The 24,644-nt window shown below is 39.0% G+C and overlaps 1 protein-coding gene across 3 annotated transcripts in view; it reads left to right on the forward strand.

Moving 5' to 3' along the window:
* Positions 1–465: 465 nt before the first annotated feature.
* The window catches only part of LOC143298824 (E3 ubiquitin-protein ligase RNF213-like), a 232,974-nt gene continuing 208,795 nt past the window's right edge, over positions 466–24,644 (forward strand). For 2 of the 3 annotated variants that reach the window (XM_076611814.1, XM_076611816.1), the window contains exons 1-7: positions 466–638; positions 3,897–5,779; positions 7,727–7,935; positions 11,415–11,458; positions 17,185–17,334; positions 19,034–19,218; positions 23,664–23,950. In XM_076611814.1, coding sequence (XP_076467929.1) covers positions 3,898–5,779; positions 7,727–7,935; positions 11,415–11,458; positions 17,185–17,334; positions 19,034–19,218; positions 23,664–23,950 — 2,757 coding nt within the window. In that variant the 5' untranslated portion in view covers positions 466–638; position 3,897. The remainder of the gene's footprint in view (positions 639–3,896; positions 5,780–7,726; positions 7,936–11,414; positions 11,459–17,184; positions 17,335–19,033; positions 19,219–23,663; positions 23,951–24,644) is intronic. The other variant, XM_076611815.1, reaches the window with a different exon arrangement.

Below are 24,644 nucleotides of genomic sequence, written 5' to 3' on the forward strand. Positions count from 1 at the left end.
CTTCCGTAAACACAATTTCTCTCTGTCTCTCTCTCTCTCTCTCTCTCTCTCTCAGTCTGTCCCTTTTTCTCTTTCTCTCCGCCCCCCTCCTCCCCGTCCCCCGACACAAACACACACACACACATACACACACACACCATTATCTCAACACACACACACACACACCATTATCTCAACACACACACACACACACACACACACACACACAAGCGCGCACGTATAAAAAATACGGTACCCCATCATCATCATCATCCCCCACCCCCACCCCCACACCCCGAACCTGAAAGTTACTACGCAGTTCTTTCACAGTGGGCTGGCCCGCCGAAACTGCAAGTTGGACTTCTCTGAAGAGACGCAAAATGACGTCATTGCCAAGTTTTGTTCCGAAACCGAAACTTGATGGAAACCTGTCGGCTAACTGAGCTGATTGGTTGGTCTGGTCCCACTGCAGAGGGAAGTATTGGCGCGACGGTGGTAAGCTTATGTGCCCACGTAAACAGTTTAGCGAGCTTGCACACTGCGAAGCGTACCGACGGACAGTTGCCATCTTGAAATAGCTTACGCGATACGACATGTCGTTAATCTGTGCGAATGCTGATCGTTGAAGGGATGGAGCGAGCAAAGTGACAGCACGCCAGGTCAGTTGCACTTCGTCTTTGCACCTGTCTATGTCTGTTTGTCTGTCGATCCCTCTTTTTGTCTCTTTCACATAGTAACTCTCTCTCTCTGTTTCTCAGTCTGTCTCTGCTGACGGTCTGTCTGTCTCTCAGAAAACATTTTTGACTGTCTTTTCTTTGTTTCTCTGTTTCTGTCTCTGTCTCTTTCTTTCTCTCTCTCTCTCTCTCTCTCTCTCTCTCCGAGAACATTTTTGACAGTGTGTGTGTGTGTCTGTCTGTCTGTGTGTGGATGAATGTCTGAAGCGGCAGTGATTGCAAAGTTTTGAACTTGATGTCAGTTACTTTCGTGACCTTTAACCTTTCCCCTCCTATTTTTCCTTGCAAATGTGTGTTTCCCATAAACCATGACAACCCGTCTAAATATCTAGGTATCATTTGTGAATATCTGTGGGAAGGTGGAGGAAGAGGGGGGCGGGGCTAGTCAAACCGTGAGACAAAACTAGTATCATACATATTATATAGCAGACAGAGCTCAATATGCGAAGAGAAAAGAAAGTATTCTCATTCAGCACAATTAAAAAATAATAATAAATAAATAGATAAATAAATTAAAAAAACAAAACAAAACAAAAAAACAAGGTCTACAGTCATAGGCGCACCAGCAAAACCTGTTTGTCTTGTAATTTTTCTTACCACCTGTTCACTCTATTCCAGCATAAGTCTTTTCAGGTTGAATCAATCAAGTAGTGACAGTACCGTGAAAAGAAATCTAAGAAGTGTGGGGACAACCTCACCCTTCGAAACAGAAACAAAACAAAACAAAGAGAAAAGAAAATGGAAGCTGTGTATATTCTCAGAATCCGTAGCCTACCGTGTTTGGGAAGTTTTCCCATTGCTGGTTGAAGACGGTAGAAAAAGTCTCCAACATATGCATGAAGACAGCTCCCTAAAATGGGGAACAACCTCACTATGTCTGTACTACCAGTCTGATGAGATGCAGATCAACTGGAACGAAGGCAGTGAGAATTATTAAAAGCCAGACAGATCCTTCAAAATTAACTTGGTGTATTATCTCAGTTTCGTCCCTTCTATCTTTAACATGCATGGCTTCATTTCATGTTCACACACACACACACACACACACACACACACACACATCGGATTTGATCGTTCTGGTTGAGTTCAGTTAGTTCAGAACTGTTACCAGGCTATTATAGTCACTATAACGAAAGTGACTGACAACAGTACACCAGTTAATGAGGGAGGGAGGTTGAAAAAGGGATCCAAAGTGGATATATTTAAGTATTAAAACAAATACTTTTAGTCCCAGCCACCCCAGTCTGATTTGTTCCTCTCTCTCTCTCTCTCTCTCTCTCTCTCTCTCTCTCTCTCTCATTCTTTTTACATTTTGTTGTTCAACCAATTCAGGCTTTGGTTTTCATATGTGTCTTTGTACAACACGTGCATCCATATGTTTACAGGTCAGTGGCCTTACATTAAAACACTTCTGAGTCTCTCTCTCTCTCTCTCTCTCTCTCTCTCTCTCCTCTCTCACACACACACACACACACACACACACACACACACACACACAGAGGCTCGGTTGCAAATCTTGGTAAAATTACACAAGCTTTCTTAGGAAACAAAACATTGGCTTTATGAAGAAAAACAAAAGAAGTATTCTTACTTTTGGTGTCAGACCTCCGGATAGTTCCGGCTCGGTTGCAAATCTTGGTAAAATTACACAAGCTTTCTTAGGAAACAAAACATTGGCTTTATGAAGAAAAACAAAAGAATTATTCTTACTTTTGGTGTCAGACCTCCGGATAGTTCCGGCTCGGTTGCAAATCTTGGTAAAATTACTCAAGCTTTCTTAACTGAATTCTTTTTGCCTGGATGATGTAGATTACACAGTGATTTTACCAAGAAGAAAAGTCAAACAATCGCCGACCAGGTTTTTTTTTTCTTTGTTGTAGTGATCTGTTCCAAATCTGTCTTCAGACTCATGCACACATACACTATCATAAAACACATATGCGAAAAGATGCTAAAATACGGGAAAGGGAGACACTCGCGCGTAGGTCACACACACACACACACACACACACACACACACACACACACACACACAGATCGATGCCATGATCTCATTACTCAGTGACAGTGATTCACAGCATGCAACGAGAGAAGTAAATAAAGCACAATCACATTCTACCAAGTTGAACATGTTGGAACATGTTGGTTTGTGCTACCTGAAACTGGAAACTACATAAGGCGCGAGTACATGCACTGCAGGGCGGCGGTAGTTGGAAAGTAAGCTAAGGAAGAGTAATAATTCTTGTGAAACACAATTTGAAAGTTAACAAAAGAAAAGTGATAATTCTTGTGAAAGCTAAACTGAAAGTTAACAAATGAAGTTCGGTGAAACGTTCCATCATACGAACGACCTGCTTGACAGAGGAAAAGGTACAGACGAAGTGGGTGTGTGTAGATCTACTGTCTGTATTTTGAAACAAGTCATTGTGCCCAAGTGGTGACGTCGTCTTTTCGATAGGGCAAGCAGCGTAACTGATACAGTGATAGCGCTGGTGAACAGTACATGATTTCACTCCGCTAACGTGGCAACAAAACTGGCACATAGAAAGAAATTGCACGTTTTGATTCTCTCTCTCTCTCTCTCTCTCTCTCTCTCTCTCAATATGTTTCTCTGTCTGTCTGTCTGTCTGTCTGTCTCTCTCTCTCTCTCTCTCTCTCTCTCTCTCTCAGTCTCACTCCTGTTTCTCTCTGTCCCTGCCAGACCCGTCCTCTCTGTGCCTCTCAGTCTCTTTTTTACCCGACTCCCCCCGCCCCCCTCACCCCCAACCCCTCTCTTTCACTGAACCCATGTCAGTGGGAGTGTTGTCTGTCGATATCTCCGCCCCCTTATGTCAGCACCTGTCCCGAGTCCCGGCGGACCTGCTTTGTGCTGTTGCTCGTGGCTATAATGACAACACACACACACACACACACACACACACACACAAACGCGCGCGCGCGAAGGCATTGATAGATGCAGGCAGACTTTCAGGCAAAGATCCAACGAAACAGATCAGCCTGTACTCAAAGAGGGGTTGCTAATTATATTGCGCTACAACCACACTCATTCCTATACACACCCACCGCTTTTAACACCGGCCGAATGTGTTTTGCTGTGTTAATGATAAATTTATTGTGACGTAGTGTGTGTGTGTGTGTGTGTGTGTGTGTGTCATTGATGTTCTTCTACACCTCTGTTTACAGGATGAGGTGTGCGGATTGCAATCAGCCATTAGAAGACAACGCCAGCTTTTGTCCAGAATGTGGAACATTGCGACTGATGGATCGCACGTGTGCACACTGCGGCCAAGTGGTCAAAGCCAACCAAAAGTTTTGCTCCTCTTGCGGAAGACCTCCAGAACTGAAATGTTTGCAATGTGGATTCCGCTTGAAATACCGTCAGAAATTCTGTACAAACTGCGGACTGAAGGTCCACGCCCCGACAATGCATGTCTGCTCAGGGTGTGGGGTTTCTGTAGAAGAAAACTGCTCCTTCTGCCTTGAATGTGGAAATTCCATCTCAGGCAGCTTCAGTCCTTTGCCGACTTCAACACTTTGCAGCCAGGAGCTAAAGAGCCAGGCATCCGATGACCCGCACATGTCCTTTGTCCCACAGATGCTCACTGACCCAGATAGGTTGACTGTGACATCTACCAGGGACTCGGACAAATCATCCACTGAACCTATAGTTTCAACCACTGACTTGCAAGCCCCTTCTGACCCAGAGACACCCACCGACCAGCAGACCTCCACTAACAGACAGACATCCGCTGACCCACAAACATCTGCTGACCCATCCACTGACACACAGGCGTCCACTGACCCAATCACCGACACACAGACGTCCTCTCACCCATTCACTGACCTACAGACATCCGATGACCCATCCACTGACCCACAAACGTCAACTGACCAATCCACTGACACACAGACATCCGGTGACACACAGACGTCCAATGTCCCACAGATGTCCAGTGACCTAGTCACTGACCCAAAGACATCCAGTGACCTACAAGTGTCCAGTGTCCCACTGATGTCCAGTGACCCACAGGATTACACTGACCCACAGGCATCTGCTGACCCACTGATGTCCAATGACGCACAGACACACACTGTTCAACAGACAACCACTGACCCATCCACTGACCCACAGATGTCCAATAGCCCACAGGCGTCCAATGACCCACAGGCGTCCAATGACGCACAGACACCCACTGATCCACAGACGTCCAATGACTCACAGACATCTAGTGATCAACAGACGTCCACTGACCCATCCACTGACCCACAGACATCCATGGACCCATCCATTGACCCACAGATGTCCAATGACCCACAGACACTCACTGACCTACAGGTGTCCAGTGACCCGCAAGCATCCAATTACTCACAGATGCCCATTAACCGACAGACGTTCAGTGACCCACAGACACCCACTGACCCACAGACATCAACTGACCCACAGGTGCCCAATGCCCCACGGATGCCCAATGACCAACAGGCATCCAGTGAGTCGCAGGTGTCCAGTGACCCACAGGCATCCGTTGACCCACAGGCGTCCAGTGACCCACAGACATCCATTGACCATCAGGCGTCCAGTGACCCACAGGCGTCCAGTGACCCACAGACATCCATTGACCATCAGGCGTCCAGTGACCCACAGGCGTCCAGTGACCCACAGGCGTCCAGTGACCCACAGGCGTCCAGTGACCCACAGGCGTCCAGTGACCCACAGGAGTCCAGTGACCCACAGGCGTCCAGTGACCCACAGGCGTCCAGTGACCCACAGGCGTCCAGTGACCCACAGGAGTCCAGTGACCCACAGGCGTCCAGTGACCCACAGGCGTCCAGTGACCCACAGGCGTCCAGTGACCCACAGGCGTCCAGTGACCCACAGGCGTCCAGTGACCATCAGGCGTTCAGTGACCCACAGGAGCCCAGTGACCCACAGGCGTCCAGTGACCCACAGATGTCCACTGATTCACAGGCATGCAGTCTAAACCCACCCATACCATGCAGTGCTGATGCAGAGGCTGACAAGCTTAGCTTAAAAACGCACCAGCCAGAAGATACTGATGGCCTTACAGGTTAGTGCATCAGCACTCTCTTTGTCTTCCAGTTGCTGGCCTCTGGTTGTTTTTGTTTTTTTTGTTTGTTTGTTTTTTTGTTTTGTTTTGTTTTTGTCAGAGCCACTAGGAAGCACTGTTGAATACTGCTGCTAACTCTGTGGGAGAGCAGTTTCCTCTAGTGTAATGGCCAAACATCAGTTGCTTTTCTGTGGACTGCTGGCACAGGGACTGCAGCAGACAAGCCTGGGTTAGAGGAATTTAGAATGAGCAGTGTGAGAGTGCTGATGGGAAAGCCCATTTTTCCCTCCCATCCACCCCCCACTCCCAAAAATAAAAAGCATCTAGTTTGCTTCAAACTTGGTTCCCTCTTTGGTCATGGTAAAAGATGGTGTGTTTTTTTTTGTTTGTTTTTTTTAAGCTATAGAGTTCAAGTCAGGCGTCAAAGTAGAGGTTCAACAACATGGTGTAATGTTATTAAAGAAAAGGAAAAAGGTGGTTGGCAGAGCAAGGTTTCTGTTTTCATTCAGGGTTGTTGTTTTTTGTTGTTGTGTTTTTTTGTGTTTTTTTTTTGTTTTTTTGTTTTGGTTTTGTTTTTGGGTTTTTTTTGTTTGTAAATAATCAAATCTGATGATTGATTGTTGGCCAGAAAATAAATCCCCTCAAAAGTGATTGATTATTGGCCAGAAAATAAATCCTTTTACAAGTATATATTGGAGGTAAAGGTCACAAGTTTAATAGTGCTTTTCAGTATCCTTTTTCCTATTATTTAGTTCCTGTGGTGCATTAAATGTTCTCAAAGCCTTACCAGCATATTGGGTTTAGTATAGGCCATGCATCTTTCCCCATTTCCCTTTTTCTTTAAAGTATATGTGGTGTAGCATACATGATTCAGTCCACATGTTTATGTTTTGATGCCTTGATTCTTGACACTTGAACTGTATAAAGTGGTTCCACTTGGGAGTCATGAGGGATGCTTCTCATATGCTATTTATTTCATGCAAATTAAAGTGGTTCACGGATAATATATATATATATATATATATATATATATATATATATATATACATAAAAGCCATTGTTATTCTGCACTTACCTGTCACAGAAGAGTTGATTCAATTACTAATTACAGTTGATTTAATTATTTATTACAGTCGGGTGACTGGAATAGTATCTGTTGATTTTGCTCAGTATGTTGATGCTATTGATTACACATGTATGTTTGTGAGACTTGTCTACAATTTAACCCCACATCAGTCAAACTTACGCCATTCTGTCTTAAAATCAGAATGAATTCATTTCCTTACAAACATAAGTTTTCAAGATCCTGGAGCATGCTGTTTCATGTCAGTCTTAGGTCTGGTTTATTATCTGGTTACTTTAGTGCCTTTCCTGTTTATTATCCTGTGAGATGTTTTGTTTTGTTTTGTTTTAATTTGCAGATAATATCATTCACCAGAATTAATATTCTTCACCACAAATTGATAAAAAGAAGTAACTTTATATAATTTAGTTTGGGTTGAGACTGCTTCATGTTTAAAATAATGAAAAATATTTCAGCACTCTATTTTGGTTCCCTCCTTAATCCTCCCCCATCCCCTACATACACACAGACAGACAGACACAGACACACGCACACATGCGCACACACACACACACACACACACACAGACATATGCATGTACTCTTGCACCTTCCATCCCCCTCCCACACACAGATTATAGATTACCTTTATTTACAGATTACCTTATCCTTTCTGTCCGTCCATAGCTCCAAAATCTGTTGGTAACATTTCCCTTTTTTGAGATTTACTTTAATATTTATCAGTAACACAAATGTAAATGTTGGACAGCTTTTTTTTTTCTTTTCTTTTTTTGATTGAACACACAGTCTGTAAAGAAGTTGATCAACAGAGAAGAAATTGGTACCTGTGCATTTAACACAACAGAGCAATTGGATTTGTTACAGGAGCTGCTGCTGCTGCAGATGGTAGTTCCTGCCCCACTCAGTCCAGTGACAAAGATGAGGGAAAAGATGGCAGCAGTAGCGCTGAAACCAGTGAGGAAGAAGATGTGGCAGTGGATGGGGCAGCAGAAGGAATCAAGAATTCTAATCAACAAAGAAACAGCTCTCAGCAGAGAGGAGGAGCACGCCCAAAACAAACAAAAAAACACAAGGTCTCTCTCTATCTCTCTCTCTCTCTCTCTCTCTCTCTCTCCCTCCCTCCCCCCCCCCCTCTCTCTCCCTCTCTCTCTCTCTCTCTTTATAAACAAATTAGCTGTTGAAGTTATTAGAAACGGACAGCATGGTGCAACCTTTTCATTTGATGCTGACTCATGATTTCATCTCTGAAACTAATTAGGCTCCAAAACCAGCTATGCAGTTTGCACAGTGCAGCTGTGGCATGAGATGTCTCTTGTTGATATCCATAAATATCTTCATCTTCGAGTTTATTTTTCCACAAATTAAGCTTCACAGCAGCTGCAAAGGTTTAGCCACTTGAAGAAAGAATGCTTTGTTATGTGTCATAAGTTTTACATGACTCAATAGCAGTCTGCTTGACATCTTACCAAAGAACCTGTTGTTCAATATGGTGTAGAATTGTGGGTACTTGATAAAGCTGCTGAACATTATGAAATGGTACAATTATTTGCTTTAAATAGTTTCCTGGGGGTAAATAAAGGAAAGCCCAATGGTTTGTTTTAGGGAAAACCAACAGATTTCCAACCATAACAAATTCAGTTCTTAGATGCATCAAATACTGGATAAAGCTGGTTTACATGGAAGAAAATAGGCTGCCACATAAATCATATTCAATGTTAATCCATCTCAGTGTTATGGGTAAGAATAACTGTGTTTCAGATATAAGGACATGTCTGTCTAAGTATGGATATAGGCATGTTTGGCTCAGTCAGGAGGTAGGAAATAATGAACTAATGAACTTTTTATCCAAGATTTCCATCAGAGAATGACTGATTGCAAGTGGCAGAACTGGCAACACCATGTGGTAACAAGTGAAAGGTTTAAGACAGATTTAAAGGTTCAGTGGCATTTTTCACTCCATCAAACCAGTAATGCGGGTTACATCAAAGTCTCAGTCCAGTGTGTCAGACATTAATTTTGTGCTTATCGTTATAGGTATAGGACATGCATAGAATAACACTTAATATGTCCATTATGTGGAAAATATAAAGAAGATGAGGTGCACTTTGTACTTTGTTATATATGACAGAGATTTAGAGAATAACATATTCAATCAAAAATACTACAGAGAAATTTATTGGGTTTTTTTCTGTTTCAGTTTGCTAATGTCATCTGCAAATGAAAAAGTGATGAAAAAATTGTTTGTTTTTACTATGCTTGATGAAATATTTTGTTACTCTACACTTCATGTAGGGATCTAGGCCCATCATGAATAAACCATTCACTCATTCACCCTCTCTTCCTTTCTCCCTCTCTCTTTCTGTCTCTCTCTTTAATATGATATTTTTGGTGAAAGAGGTTGAACAGAAGAACAAACACAGGAGACCACACCAGCATATAAACTGCACACATTCATGCACATAATGATTATGTGAGCAAAGAAATGGAGAGACATTCAGTCATACCATTCTTAATATAAAAAACCTTACAATAGTTTATTGCTTAGATATGCTGCTTAAGACTTGTCACAAAACTACTCAGTTTATTTAGAAGACCAACTCTTCTGAATGTTTGTATTTTCTTTTAAATCCAGATTTCACATATTCCACAGCTTCTATTGAATCAAATTTTTTTTTTTAAATCCAGATTTCACATATTCCACAGCTTCTATTGAATCAAAGGGCAATTTTACAATAGTATTAAAAAGTTGATTATCATACTTTAGAAACAGACATCATCCATTTCACAAACGGATTAACAAAATTTTATTTGGCTGTGATTAAAATCAGAGGAATCTATTATGTATATGTTTTGAAGCTGCCCAAAGTTTCAGGAATTCTAGAATGCTTTTGCATCATTGTTCAGGAAAATGTGAATATTGAAGATATTTGACTTTTTTGTTGAGATACACTTTAGAAAAATTCAAAGTTGTTGTAATTGTAAGTCTTGAGTGTGAGCAAGTCAAGAGAAACTGAACTGAAAGTGTTCATTTAACAGTTAAGATATATAGTTCACTGCTGTTATTTATTAAAAGTAAGATAGTTTGCAGCATTTTTTTTTATTTTTTTTTTATTTTTTTTTTTTTTTTACTCATGCTCTACAGGGAAGGAGGTTTTTTTCTTTTGTCTTTAAAGTAAAAGTGTCAAAAATGTAAGAAAGGTTGTGAGAATGTGATAAGAGAATGAAAAACTTCACATTGGTATTGAATGTCTTTTCCTTTTTGAATTTATTTCTTCATGTCTATGCTGGAATGTTCTAGCTAATATGAATCATGCAATGTTTCAGTTTATTTTTCTGTGTAATAATTTTTTTTAAACAGAAATAGTAAGACCAAAGAAAGAGATCCATTAGAGGAGAAAATTATCAATGACAGTATATAATGCATGTTAGAATTATCTTAACATTTATATACAGAGTCTGGTCAGTCTGACCTGTTTGATTTTTATTAAGTATGCAAAAAAAAAAAAAAAAGGAATGGTATTGTACTTAGCAAATATACATTTACACCATTATCAGTAGTAAGATAGCCTATTTGATGAGAAATTAGGCAATAGGAAGAAGGGGAATGTCAGGGGACTTGAGGGTAGGCGGGAGGGGGTTATGGGTAGTAAATAATATTGCAAGCAAATAGCAAGGCAAAAATGCAAGATTTACAATGGTAAGCAAGATCTAACAAATGTTCGAATTTGATGGAAATGATTTCTGGTCAGTAGAAAAAAAAAGAAAAAAAAAGATTGCTAAACTTTAATGCATCAACACTGTGGAACTTGTGACAAAAAAGGCCACACTTGTGATGAAATAAGATGACAAAGACAGCAGTGTCAAAAGGTCTTCCCTCATTCTCCTTCTTCCCTTCTTCCATCACATCTTATCTGAAGTAAAGGTTGTCAGATGGTGAAATCATCTATATCACAAAAAAAAAAAAAAAAAAAAAACCCATACACACACACCTAACATTGCTGCAGTTGGTAGCAAACCCCTTCCTAATACCTAACTTTTAGACATCCAGGTAAATGACTAATCATATCCAAAGAGCCTACCCTCAAAAATACCTTAATGTTGCTGTATGGACTTGGCAGCTCACTTCAGCAGTACAGCAGCAATAATTAGCAACTTGTTTATTATCAGTGCAAATTTTCAGTGCATTGTTGCACAAATGTAGTTCTCAAATTTTCATTGTAAGGCCCATGCTGAGTGTAAGCAGACATGAAAATGGTTTCAACCAGCACCATAAAAGCTGACCTTGGGAACGGAAATATTCAGAGCTGGTGGGAGGCTGATGCTGAATTCTCTTTCTCTGTTAAAAAAAGAAAATGTTCTAGTCACATAATGCTGATGTTTAGAATGGTACTTCATCTTAAGCATGTATATGGAAACAGCCCACGTATCCTTATTTGCTTTTGCTATATGAAAACAAACAAAATAGGAATACAACAATGCTGAAATCAGAGAAGGGGATTTTCCTCTTGTCATAAATCTTGAATGTTTTTGCAGTTTGTTGTTGTTTTTTCAGAGTAAAAGGGGCAGAAAGCGTCAAAGGCAGAGAAAAGCTGAAGCGTAAGTAATACTTTTTATTTTCAAAGTTAGAGTTGTGTGTCTGTGTGTGCATGCTTCTGGGTGGTGTGTGTTTTATTTGTGAATGGCTTTTTCAGTATTATATCATTATAGGTTTGTTTTTAATATTGTGATACAAATAGTGTTTAGGGCATTGTTTGCAAATTATTGTTGTTGTATTGACTTGACATTCAATATTGTGACATTAAGAAACATGAAGATCCCAATATTCTAGCTTCTCGAGTCAAATCACACTTGTCTGAAACATACTCTTACCACTTGATAATATATACAGATGGTTCTGTTCTAAAAAATCAGTTTGCTGGTTCTGGATATACAATTCCTGCTTTGAAAATTGAAAAGTTATATCATATTCATGATATTGGAAAGGGCTTCTCAATTTTTACAGCTGAATTAATTGCCATTCTTATAGCATTAAGATATCTAATTGATCTGCCCCTAAGTTTGATTATGTTTTATTTTGTACTCTATCTTTTCCACATTCTGTTCTCTCTCTGTCTGTTCCTTCCCCAGTCCTCTCTCCCTCACCCCCCTCCACCTCAACCACCCCCTTTTCATTTGAATATTTCTTCCCCTGCCATTGATTTACAGAATCGATGATTTCTGATTAATGATAACAATTACCATTATCATGATAGAAATAATGATAATAATACAAATGATAATAATAATCTTTTTTTTTTTTCTAAATCACCTATTTTCATCTTAAGTTAGATGAACAGACTATGAATAAGTAAATGAACGAAACATCCAAAATGATTCAGGCTTGTCAAATTAAGCATGGACTAAAAATGGAAAAGTCTTTATAAAAACTATTAACTCTCTCCGGACGAAGGAATGCGTCAAGAAATAAAAATCCATCACACGCTGTACACGTGATTTTGTGATTAGCCAAGCAGAGTGCGCTATTCTGGGTCACTCCACAATCAAATGGTATGATTGGCCAGCCTGCCATTTGTGGCCCGTCTCGCACACACGCTGACAAAGTCACTGACCGGTCGTGTGCTCGCGTACCAGCCTGTTAGCAAAGCGGGCTCTTCTCAAAATGTTGTGGAGCGAACAAGGCAGCGACGGCAACGTTTTAGGGTTGCCGAAGTACTTGAAATGCTACAAACTGAAGGGTCGGACATTGAAGAGGTGGATGATGACGAAGAAGAAAGTGAATTTAATGCAGAAAGCAAGCATGGGTATGGTGATTCAGGCTGAAAATTTGGCAGTATTTTCTACGTATGGCAAAACTGTAAAAATAAGATGAGAAATTTGATTTTTATATATATATATATATATATATATAGATATATATATATATATATGTAATAGCTCAACATGTAATAAACCAGTTCTGAAAGTTTCATTTTCTTACTCTGTATTTTGTATTTTTTGTAAATTTTTTTCCAAACCCTTACAAATGGGCCGTCTGTGGGGAAAAGCAAGGGAGAAAACTTGTCATCCCGATTGAGTTAAGGCTTAATAATTTTCTTTTCATCATTACAAAATGTTGTATTGGAATTGCTATTAATACTGAATGGTTGTGATAGTATGCTTGTTGGGTTTTTGTGTGTGTGTGTGTGGTTTTAGTTTTGTTGTTGTTTTTTCTAAATCTGAAAAAAAAACTTCAGAAAATAACAATACATTATGTTATATGTTTCTGTAACGTGATGTAATATTTTGATCAGTAATAGAGAGAAAAAAAAAATGTTCTCAGCAACAATAAAAACCACACACAAGGAATGGATTGATATTTTCCCCTATCAGCTTGTTCATAGTGGAACTTTGGTATTGTATCATTACTTACATGATTAGATTAAAATTTTTAATGAACTTTGAGAACAAATGGTAAAAGATCACAGCCTAATGCATCATCTTGTACAATCCAGGTACTAATTGTTGTTAAGTCTGATGTAACAAGTTTCAAATCAATTGATGTAGTCTTGTGGGTTGATACATCAGGAATTCTTGTTATATTGCCACCATTTAAAAGATATAAAGAGGACTCTACAAGGTTTTCAATCAGACGTGAATTAGTGACTGACTGACATTTTTTTCTCAAAAAAACTACGGCAAAAGGGAGCATGGGGGTTAAAGTCTCCACCGACAACCCAGTGTTCATTTTCTCTTTCTAAATTCAGAAGCCAGTTTGAGTTTGAATTGGAAGGGCCATTTTAAGAATAAACGGAAAGGAAATTTATGACTAAATCATTTATCTTAATCTTAGCATCTGTAGCTGAAACAATAAAATCTTCAGGACAGGGGACACAATGAACTCATCATTAAGACCACGCTGGACAGATAATGCTGTGGTAACCCTTTCAGAACGGTATATGTAATATCAAGGAGGAAAATAATATCCTTTTAAAGAAGGTAATTTACCTTTAGTTACATTTAAGGACTGTAAAAGAAAAAAACTTTATGGTTATTTTGAGCAAGATATTCACGTAAGCATGAAAGGAATTCCACATTAATATTTTGATATTTTTCTAGTTTGTTTTCGCCATAAATCACATTTCATTTGAATACAAAAGATCATTAGCTTTTGTTTACAAACAAAACAGTTAGGATGTTAGGATATGTTTGCTGTGCTGACCACCAGCTGCCTGCACCGATGATGTTGATGGATGGTCGTCGCATCTACCTCCAGCCAACTGCACCAACGAAATTGATGATTTGTTGCCATGCCGACCACCAGCTGACCGCACTGACGACGTTGATGGATGGTCGACATGTTGACCGCCAGCCAACCACAACGACGATGTTGGCGGGTGGTCGCCACTTAGACCACCAGATGACCACACCGACAATGTGAATGGGTGGTCGCCATATTGACCTAGAGGGCTGCAACGACAATGTTGATTGGTGGTCGCCACGTTGACCACCAGCTGACCACAATCACGATGTGGATGGGTGGTTGCCACATTGACAGCACCAGCCGACTGCAGTGACCATGTGGATGGGCGCTCGCCACGTTGACAACCAGACGACTCCAAAAATGATGTTGACGGGTGATCGCCATGTTGACCACCAAACGACCATAATGACAATGTAGATGGGTGTTCACCATGTTGACCACCAGTTGACGATACTGATGATGCTGATGACTGGTTGCCATGTTTAAACAAAGGTGATGACAACCGGTCACCATGTCGACCATCCGCAGTCCCCCCAGGTAGTACTGAAGACTGCCCCTCGTGTTAAGTCACTGTTGGCAGCCCATGATTTTTTGATAACTGGTCTTCCGAGAAACTGACCCTATCTATCCCATCCGTTTGTGTTGAAACAGAAAAAATACTTTGCAATATCAGTCTGTGTTGCCTTGTGAAGACTTGGTGTAGACCGAATGGCTTCAGCATATGTTTTCTTTATGCCACAAGCTTTCTGTGACACTTCATGTTGTGCCAGTCTAACAGCCTTTTGGAAAGAAATATAAGATTTAGATTTTGTTATGTTTGCTTTTTGTGGCAGAACATTTGCAGGACATCCATGGAATGCAGCAGAGTGGTCACCTTTACAGTTATGACAAAAATACTTTTCGATACAATGTTCCCAAGTATGGAACTGTTTCCACATCTGCTGCACTGTGATAAATTGGAGTGACAAAACTTTGGTATGATGGAGTTCTTGACATCTCATGTGATACGCATCTTCTCACAGGTGCACAATATGGTACAATGTTAGAAGAAAAATTGTCAATTGTAATTTTTTTCTCGAAGACCTTGGAGTTTGAAAGTTATTATTGTTGCTATTTCTCCATTCTTTAATGTTATCTTGCGACAGGCATTCACAATAGGAAGAGCCACTATAAAATCACTGTCAAGCTCTTAGAAAACGAGTCCAACTGTTTTCACATGAGGCTTTGTAGAAACAATTGGAATGCCAGCAACTGTCTGTGTCTGCAGAAGTTTTTTGTTCTGCCTTTCATTTTTACATTTGACATGAAAACTACCACACTTTAATTTTGAAATAGATATAACTTCTCCAACAGCTGAAACAATTGCTTTCTCATGACAGTGCAGATATATGTTTTAGTTTCAAAGAATTGTTTTTGGAGTCCTTTTTGACTCACTTGTATAAACAAAGTGAGTCTATGTTTTAACCTGGTGTTCGGTTGTCTGTGTGTGTCTGTGTGTCCGTGGTAAACTTAAACATTGACATTTTCTCTGCAAATAATTTGTCAGTTGACACCAAATTAGGCATAAAAATAGGAAAAATTCAGTTCTTTCCAGTCATCTTGTTTAAAACAATATTGCACCTCTAGGATGGGCACAAAAAAATATAAAAAATGAAGCCTAATTATATGAAAACTGCATTTACTGTTATATTTATTTTTTTTGTATTCTCTAACCTTGGCACTTTGATCTGATATTCTGACCCAACAACAAGAGCAGTCATTATTATCATTTTTTGTTCAAACAGGAACCTCTTTTGCGAAGCATGGAAGTTTTATTTATTTTGCAAACATTTTGGTGCTGATAGTAAAAAAGGGAAATTACTCTGTAATTAATGCTAGGGGACTTAATTTGCTTTAAACTGATCTTTCTCATCTTAAACATTACATTTTGAAATTATACTCAATACATAAAAAGCTTGGATATTTTTTTTAAGTGTATCACAAGTGAGTCTTGAAGGCCTTGCCTCTCTTGTTAGTAACATGAAACAGACTTTCTGTATTTACAAAATTGGGCAGTCCACAGAAGTATGTATAAGCTCACTTGTTTGTAAGCTCTGTTTCATGTGTGACATCAGATGAGAAAACCATCATATGACTAATTTTCCTTTTGTTGCATGATGTCAGTATAGAAAAAAAATTCTTCATTTAAGGAGATAAAAACCTTGCTGGGCAGATGCACAGAAGTTTATTATTTCTTTTTACCATATTTTTTTTCCCCACAGTACATGGTCTATGATCTTTCTTCCAACTTGTTTACCAAGCTGGGTTGCTTACTTTTGCTTATCAGCTTGATTAAATATCTTTGCTCAGGTAAATTAGAACATCCATTATTTTCAGATACATTATGCCTCATTTGGTATTTTTTGTGGTTGAAGACAAACATGCTAATACTTGATTCTCAAAAGCAGACATCCAAATGCATTCCCTTTCATCCTCTGTCTCTTCATAACAATCATTGATTAAGAATGATCTTATTCAGGCACTACATTGTATACTTTTTTTCTTTTTTTTTCATATTTAAGGGGTTATATCAGAGTTCCCTGTCATTATTGTCAGTCTCATCAGAAACTGTATTACATGGGGATTGTGCATATTTTTGTACATAAAATCATGATGTGTCAAATGTCTTTCAAGGTTTGTGCCCCCTGAATTGTGTTGTGGTCTGAATTAAGCCACCTATATTTGAGGCAACAAAATACAAACACCACCATTATTCTATTCATTGCAGACAACTGTGAAAACCTGAAAACAAATCAGATGAAAGCAAATCAGATTTTAGGAGTTAGTTGTTTCTTCCTGTCACTGACACAGAAACTTTTTTCTCTTTGTGGTGTGAAGATTTCTACTAGTGTTAGGATTTATTAATCATCCCTCTTAAATTACACAAATATATGCATGGTGGCATTCTTTTTAGAATTCACACTTTTTCATGAAAGAATGGTAGCTTTTTTGTCAAAAATTTCATGTTTGCCTTTTACAATCACTTTGCATTGCAGGCATAGTGGGTTGAATTTTTGAATGTTTACATTCTGTTTGTTTTTAGTGCGAAGCCTGCAGCCATGGTTATATTCCATGTGGTCATCTCCAGAAAGTTTAAGCAGATTGAGTGCAACAACCATCATGTTTACCTGAGCTGGACACCAGATGAAAATAAGCCAAGTCAGTCAAACCTGATTGAGATGCATCCCAAAGAGTAAGAGTTTATATTTTCCACCAGTTTCATTTGTCTGGAATAGTTTAAACCTTCCAGAGATGATGAATGCAGAGGTTTAACACACTGACAGAATATGATAGTGTACATTATGATAAGGATAAATCATTACATGATAAGGTAAGATGGGACATACCTATACAATATTATACAGTATGATTAAATCTGATATTTTATGACAGTATTGTGTGACACACTAAAGGGCACCAACTCTGCACCAGGTAAATCATAATATATCTGTCAGTTTAGTTCAGACCACCAGTGGGCCTCAAATGCCTGCAAAACACCAAAACAACTGCAAAAGGATGGTCAGGTGATATTATGCATACAGACTACTCATTTTCCGATTGCATTGCATCTTTTTCAAACATTAGAAAACTGAGTAAGCAAAATAGGTTAATTATTAGATGTCAGGGGTATCCAAGCTGATACGCTGGGACACAAGGTTGTTTTGCAAATGTATGCAGGCTAGAAGGTCCTTGACACACAAGCCACAACCTAAAAAAAAGTCTTACTTTTTCTAAAGCAAACTCAGAATTGCCAAAAACATTTATGCAAACTGTTCCAATTTCATCATATCATGACCAGCTGCAATTTGTTCTGATGTTACGCTGTCATCAAAATTGTTCTGACAAGCTCATTTTTGGATTGCTAGGGTCACCCGCCTACTTTCTTTTTTGCAAGCTGCTTGGCATTTTTTCAGTGCACATTGTGCACTGAGTATGGACAGGTTTTGAGTTAAGCAACTGGTTTTTAAGAGGTGAAGCTAAGCCAAAGCCAGTCGCTTGCATGTTAACACTGAACCCACAAGCCGATTTGCCTGCCCAGAAGGAAAGGATTTGAGTGTTCAAAAACAAGAAACAAAATCAAATTGTTTTTTTAACTGAGTTCAGAGGAGATTGCCCTAATTCCAGCAACACACATTGATAGATAGGCAGATCAGTATAGATAGATGTGACCAAGAGATGTCACTCACAATCTAATGTTATTCCAAAATCTTTACATATTGAACAACTCCTATTAATTTAGGAATATGCTTTGTGAAATCAAAGGATAAAATATTAAAGGGAAATTAAATCCTCCAGAGAATCATTTCAAATAGAGAAAGAGCTATTTATCATGCCTGACACAACTTGAATTTTATCTCCTAAGTGAGTCACGTCAAATGTCATAACACTGTCAGTGACCACACCCACAGCACATGATCAAGAGACACCACTTACTGTTAAATTTCATGGTATTCCCAAATCTGTACGGGAGAAAAATCACAATCAACTTTCTAAAGCTACCAGTGAAAAGATGATGCTTGAATTAAGGAGAATATGAAACAGAACTAAACTAGTTATGTACATAAATGAGTAAATAGATAAATGTTATTAAACCAGGCCCTAATATCTTCATTTTGCAAAAGAGTATGGATCAAAGAGATATGCATATACATTACAATATACATACTTGCATATAATCTTTCTTGGATGTAGTGATTTGTTGAACAGAAAGAGGTAGCATCTGCTCATGTATAACTAAATTGACGTTGTGCACAGCCGATACGTATGCAAAGATAACTGCTCATGTAAGTGATGATTTATTGAGGATAGAGATACACATGTTGTCAGTTGATGAATTTTGAAGGGGGTGACATGAGGATGGGCTAGTCTTAACTCTCACTTGTTTTTTCTAGGAGATATGGAGACGTAGGGAGACTGTATGAAGCTGAAGTTGAAGAAAAGCAACTGCCCAGGAATACATTCCAGTACAAGTACTGTGTAGAGCAGGATGGCAATTGGGAGTGGGAGAAATTGTACTGGTCAAAACGCAGGATGCACAGAGAGTTTCAGTTACCTTCCATGGATGCTTTACAGAAAGGTAGGTCAGGGGTCTGGAGTCGTAATTATGCTCTCTCTCTCTCTCTCTCTCTCTCTCTCTCTCTCTCTCTCTCTCTCTCTCTCTCTCTTGTTTATGTTTATGATGTGCCTCTGAGGTGTTCACATGCTCTGGAAATTATTACCTAAAACTGTTGATCCTGTTACTTGCTTTGTTCTCAAGCCTGGAAAAAACAGTCGAAGCATTTCTTACTTAGTTCATATACAACAGAGACATAGAGAAATCAAACATAATATTGTAGTCATGCCCATTTGTTAAAAATTCAGGTCACTTTTCATACATTTATTTTACTTTCATGTTCTGTATCTTTTTTTGTGGGGCCTTGATCGTCCTGTTCCCCCCACACACCCCTCCTCCTCCGAACCTCTTTTTTTGTGGGGCCTCCATCCTCCTATTTCCCACCTTCTTTTTTTTCTTTTTCTTGTGTGGGGCCTCCATCCTTCTATTCCCCCCCCCCCTCACCCTCTGCCCCCTCTTTTTTTTTTTCTTGTGTGGGGCCTCCATCCTCCTATCCCCCCCCCCTTTTTTTTGCTTTTTCTTGTGTGGGGCCTCCATCCTCCTATCCCCCCCTCCTCTTTTTTTTCTTTTTATTTGTGTGGGGCCTCCATCCTCCTATCCCCCCCCCCCCCCTCTTTTTTTGCTTTTTCTTGAGTGGGGCCTCCATCCTCCTATTCCCCCCCCCCCCCCCTTTTCTTTCTTTTTCTTGTGTGGGGCCTCCATCCTCCTATCCCCCCCCCTCTTTTTTTGCTTTTTCTTGTGTGAGGCCTCCATCCTCCTATTCCCCTCCCTCTGTTTTTTTTTTCTTTTTCTTGTGTGGAGCCTCCATCCTCCTATTTTCCCCCTTCTTTTTTTTCTTTTTTTTGTGTGGAGCCTCTATCCTCTCTCTCTCCCCCCCCCCCCCCCACCCCCTCTCTTTTTTTTTTTTCTTGTGTGGGGCCTCCATCCTATTTTTTCTCATTTTCTTTTATTAGCCTTTTCCTTTTCTTTTTTTTATTGGGGGGGTGAGGGGGGGGGGGGGTTCTTGTATTTTTTCTTCTGCACATACATGTTTCTCTCCTCTCTTTTATTTACATCAGTACTCATCCATTCACTAACAGTTCTTTATCTGTTTGCTTCTCTATCAATGGACAGTATACTTGCATGCAAGATTTTAGTGTTAATTGAGTGTTTGCATTGTTTTTGGTTGTTCTAATGTATTTCCTGTCGGTTTGCCTGTCTCTTTCATTCGTCTCTGACTTCCTAGTTATCCCTTACTATATTACTTGATTACTTGCTTGATTATTTGATTCTTGCGGTGTAGAAGGCCTAACAGGCCTGTTCATCGTGCCAGGAAAAAGAAATCACTACACATTAGACTGTGTGTGGCATGCATGGCACATATGCAAAGGAGAAGAAAATATGGTAACCAGTTAACATACAGACAATCATATTTTTGATGATAAATGTAAATGGAAAGCAAATGATAAGCAAGAATGCACCATGTAAATAAGAAGGAGAATAATTAATATGAGAATAAGTAAATATTATAAGTATTATATGTATGTTCCGTTCTTTTTTTTCTGTTTGTTTTTGTTTTTTGTTTCGTTTGTTTTGTTTTGTTTTTTTTGGGGGGGGGTTGGTTGGTTCTATTTTTGTTTGTCATGTTCTTTTGCACAGCTGGATGTGCCCTAATAACCAAGTTTTTTTTTTTCTTCAAATGTTGTATTCTTGTTTGAACATGAATTGCAGGCTAAAAGCAGACTGTGTTTTACCAATCAGCAATAACTTACTAATAAATATATTCAAATAATGTTTCTTAATTCTTTCTGTTTTTACATTAAGAATACTAGTTATTACCTGCAGTGTGTGGATGTATGTATGAAACGATGTACGTGATATTTTTTACATTTGTATCTTCGTAATATTTGTTGGGGCTGTTGTTGGCTTTTACAGTTATGGCCCCCATGTTGTTTACTTGTCTATGTTGTGATAATGCACCTGACCAAATTTCTCCAGTTGGAGATAATAAAGTTATTCTTATCTTATCTTATCTTAAACATCTGATAATCTTTGAGGCAGTTTGAACAGTTTATGCCAAATAATACCTCAGTTACTGGTAGTTTTATATTAACATTAATATCTGTTAAAATTTTTTGCTCCATGAAATCCCAGAACTTCCATACCTCTGAACAGTCATAAAGAACTTGTTCAGTATGATTTGTAATATCTTTACAGTAAAACATTTGTAACTCTCTGATACTTTCATTTTATTGACTCACTTATATAAACAAAGTGAGTCTATGTTATAAGCCGTGTTCAGTTGTTTGCATGTGTGTGTGTGTGTGTGTGTGTGTGTGTGTCCATGGTAAACTTTAACATTGCCATTTTGTCTTAAAATACTTTGTCTGGCAATACCAAATTTGGATTAAACATCATTGGAAAAGAAAAATCTTCACAGTCATACCACTTAGGGGTTGTAAGTCTTCTGAATTAAGCCATTTTTCCAGATCATTAGTGGTTTATTTCATTGAGGCTCGATCCAGTTCCAAAAATACATTTGCCGTAACACAGGTTGTGTTTGATAAGATGATGGCATGACATTGTTTTTATTGTTCACATTTAAAAGAAAAGAAATGCAAATTCTGGACAGAACACTTGCAGTGACTAACTACATCATCAAATTGTTTTCTGCATGTAGATCTCTAAAGTGGACACTGAATTAACTAGAATGAACATAAAAGAAAATTTGAAATGGTATCTAGTATTTTCCTACATATTGATTTTAAGAAAAAAAATCAGACTGTTATTTTGTTCAAATCCTGTTGTTTTTTTCTCTTCAACTTATGTTCATGATAGTTTGTGGGAGACATTCTTTTCAAGAAAGAGGTCTCTGCCAAACTGTGGGGAGGTTTTCCTTAAATGAGATTGTTTCTCAACAATTAACATCCAGCAGCAAGTTCCAAGCCCAGTCAGCACATTGCGATGCAAAAGCAACTGTTGCTTGCTGTGCATGCTAACTTCACTTTTACAGAAATAAAATGGTTACTATGAGCATTGAACATTTTTTGACTCACATCTCTACCCTTTCCCCTCTACCCAGTGCAAATCAATTTTTAAAGCTGAAGGTGAAACCAAGACTGATTTTTTTTTTTTTTTTTTTTTTTATATTTCTTCCCCTTTCTTTTGGAAAGAGGAGATATCAGGGCCTGGATTTATTATTCATTCTATATTAGCACCTTCAGTGCCATGAACTGCCTTTTTGTTATCTATTCCTAAAGTGATTTTTTTTGTTATGGAGGGCAATAACAAAGCACAAAAAAATTCTAGCACAAAACTGCAGAAACTGTACATAACCTATGTTTCTGAAAGGAAAATGAACAGACTATCCATCTGTAACAAAATCATTCTGTGTTCATGTGCTGCAACTCCCGTATTCACTCATATTTATAACTGGGATTTTTCATGTATGACAGTTTTTACCCCACCATGTAGTCATGTAGTCAACCTTTTCCATTTGGAGGTATGAATCTGACAGATTCAGATTTATTTAACACACACATTAGAAATGAGTGAACCATAAACATGAGATAAACAAATTTCACATAATTTCTGAAATATGTTACTGATTGTAAGAGTAATTGAAACAAAAATCTAGAAAATGCATGAAAAAAAAAGTGTCTCCATACCATATGTATACACAGAACAAACTTCTGGTATTCTGCACAAATTCAGTCCAACATTCATGAATAGCTGTTTGGCAACTACAGTAGATACAGTCAGCAAACTGTTTTGTTTTGTGGTTTTTTTTGTTTGGTTGGTTTTGTCTAGTTGTTCAAGATATATAGAAATGAAAGTTATTACAAAGCGCAGCATACTATGTACACACATTGAAGAAAGAAGCATACTGATGACCAAGGACCACCTTGCCCACTACCCCTCACCCCCCGCCCAATCCCCCACTTCCCACCTCCACTGCATGACAGCTCCTCTTGCCACTAAACCTCTCCTGGCATGCCCATTGCCCTCACCTATGGGATATGAATAGTATCCCCCCCCCACCCCCAACATCCCCCCCCCCCCTCTCTCTCTCTCTCTCTCTCTCTCTCATATACACTTTCAGCACAACCTCAAAATTTGGGATGAACTGTGGAAAAAGTGGGGAGGGAGATGAGACTGGGGTCCAGGGTGGGAGGGGGTAGGTGAAGGGATGTGGGAAGGAAGGGAGACAGGGTGGGGGTGGTGCAGGTGACATTATCTGCACACTGTAACATATCCATCTCTTTCTCTCTTTCTCTCTCTCTCTTTCTCTCTTTACACACACACACACACACAGACATATATATATATATATATATATATAAGAGAGAGAGAGAGAGAGAGAGATGTGTGTGTGTGTTTGTGTGTGTGTTTGTGTGTGTCTTTTTATTTTATATGTGTGTATGTTTCAGGACTATGGCACATCTTTGACTGGATGGCTTATCCCAGTGGCTTGAAAAGTTTCTGGGATCCTGTGAAAAGAGTCTTCAACGCATCTTTTGGAGACATTGTTATCCGTGATATGCATCTTTCTTGCTCTTTGTTTCTTCCAACACCAGAGATGATCATCACCAACCTCAGCAGCAAAGTGGACAGAGCTGAACAGACTGCTGAAAAAATAATACACATGATTCATGTTCTTAGACAAAAGGGAGCTCACAGAACAGGAGGGTTTGATATTTGGCACATTGTGGGAAATGTAAGTTGACAAGTTTGATTCACTAAATGCCAAACTAGTAGATTCAGGCTCAGAATTGATGGCAGTATCAGTGTCACGCAGTTCTATTTTCAAATGGTATTTGGATTCATGTATATATTCCATTGAATTGTCAATTAACATTGTGTGACGGGGTGGTGAGGTGGTGTTAGAGAAGGTGAAGACAGGTAGAAGGTGTTAGCAGAAGAGAGCTGCAGCCATGCAAGGTAGAATCGGGAAGGCAGTGCGCTGGTTTTCTTCTTTTATTTTCTCATTCTTCCAGGCCAGGAGAGTTCTCTCTTGCCTGGCACTCGCTCACTCCTTATATTCAGTTCTGCCAAACCACAAAGCCAGCGACTGTCAAAACCGGCCCTCCGCGAGCCTTGAGGGGCTAAGCTTGTGTTTGTTTGACCAAATTTAGCGGCTTCTGACTTTCGGCTCGGGGAACTAAAATAGACATATAATATATCACACAAAACTACAAGAGACAAGCATTTTCTTAAGCTAAACCATTTTCTACAAAAATAATGTAATTAAAAACTGTAAACAAAAAGAGTCACTGAATGAACGAGCTTTTAACGAGTTCATGTATCATTTCTGTACATTACAACAATTAATACATTGCGATATGTAATATAATTGTAACAGTTAAGTAACTGAAAATCCTGAATTTCCAACTATATAAAAATCATCTATA

Source organism: Babylonia areolata, chromosome 24 (assembly GCF_041734735.1).
Source record: "Babylonia areolata isolate BAREFJ2019XMU chromosome 24, ASM4173473v1, whole genome shotgun sequence".
Classification (NCBI taxonomy): domain Eukaryota; kingdom Metazoa; phylum Mollusca; class Gastropoda; order Neogastropoda; family Buccinidae; genus Babylonia; species Babylonia areolata.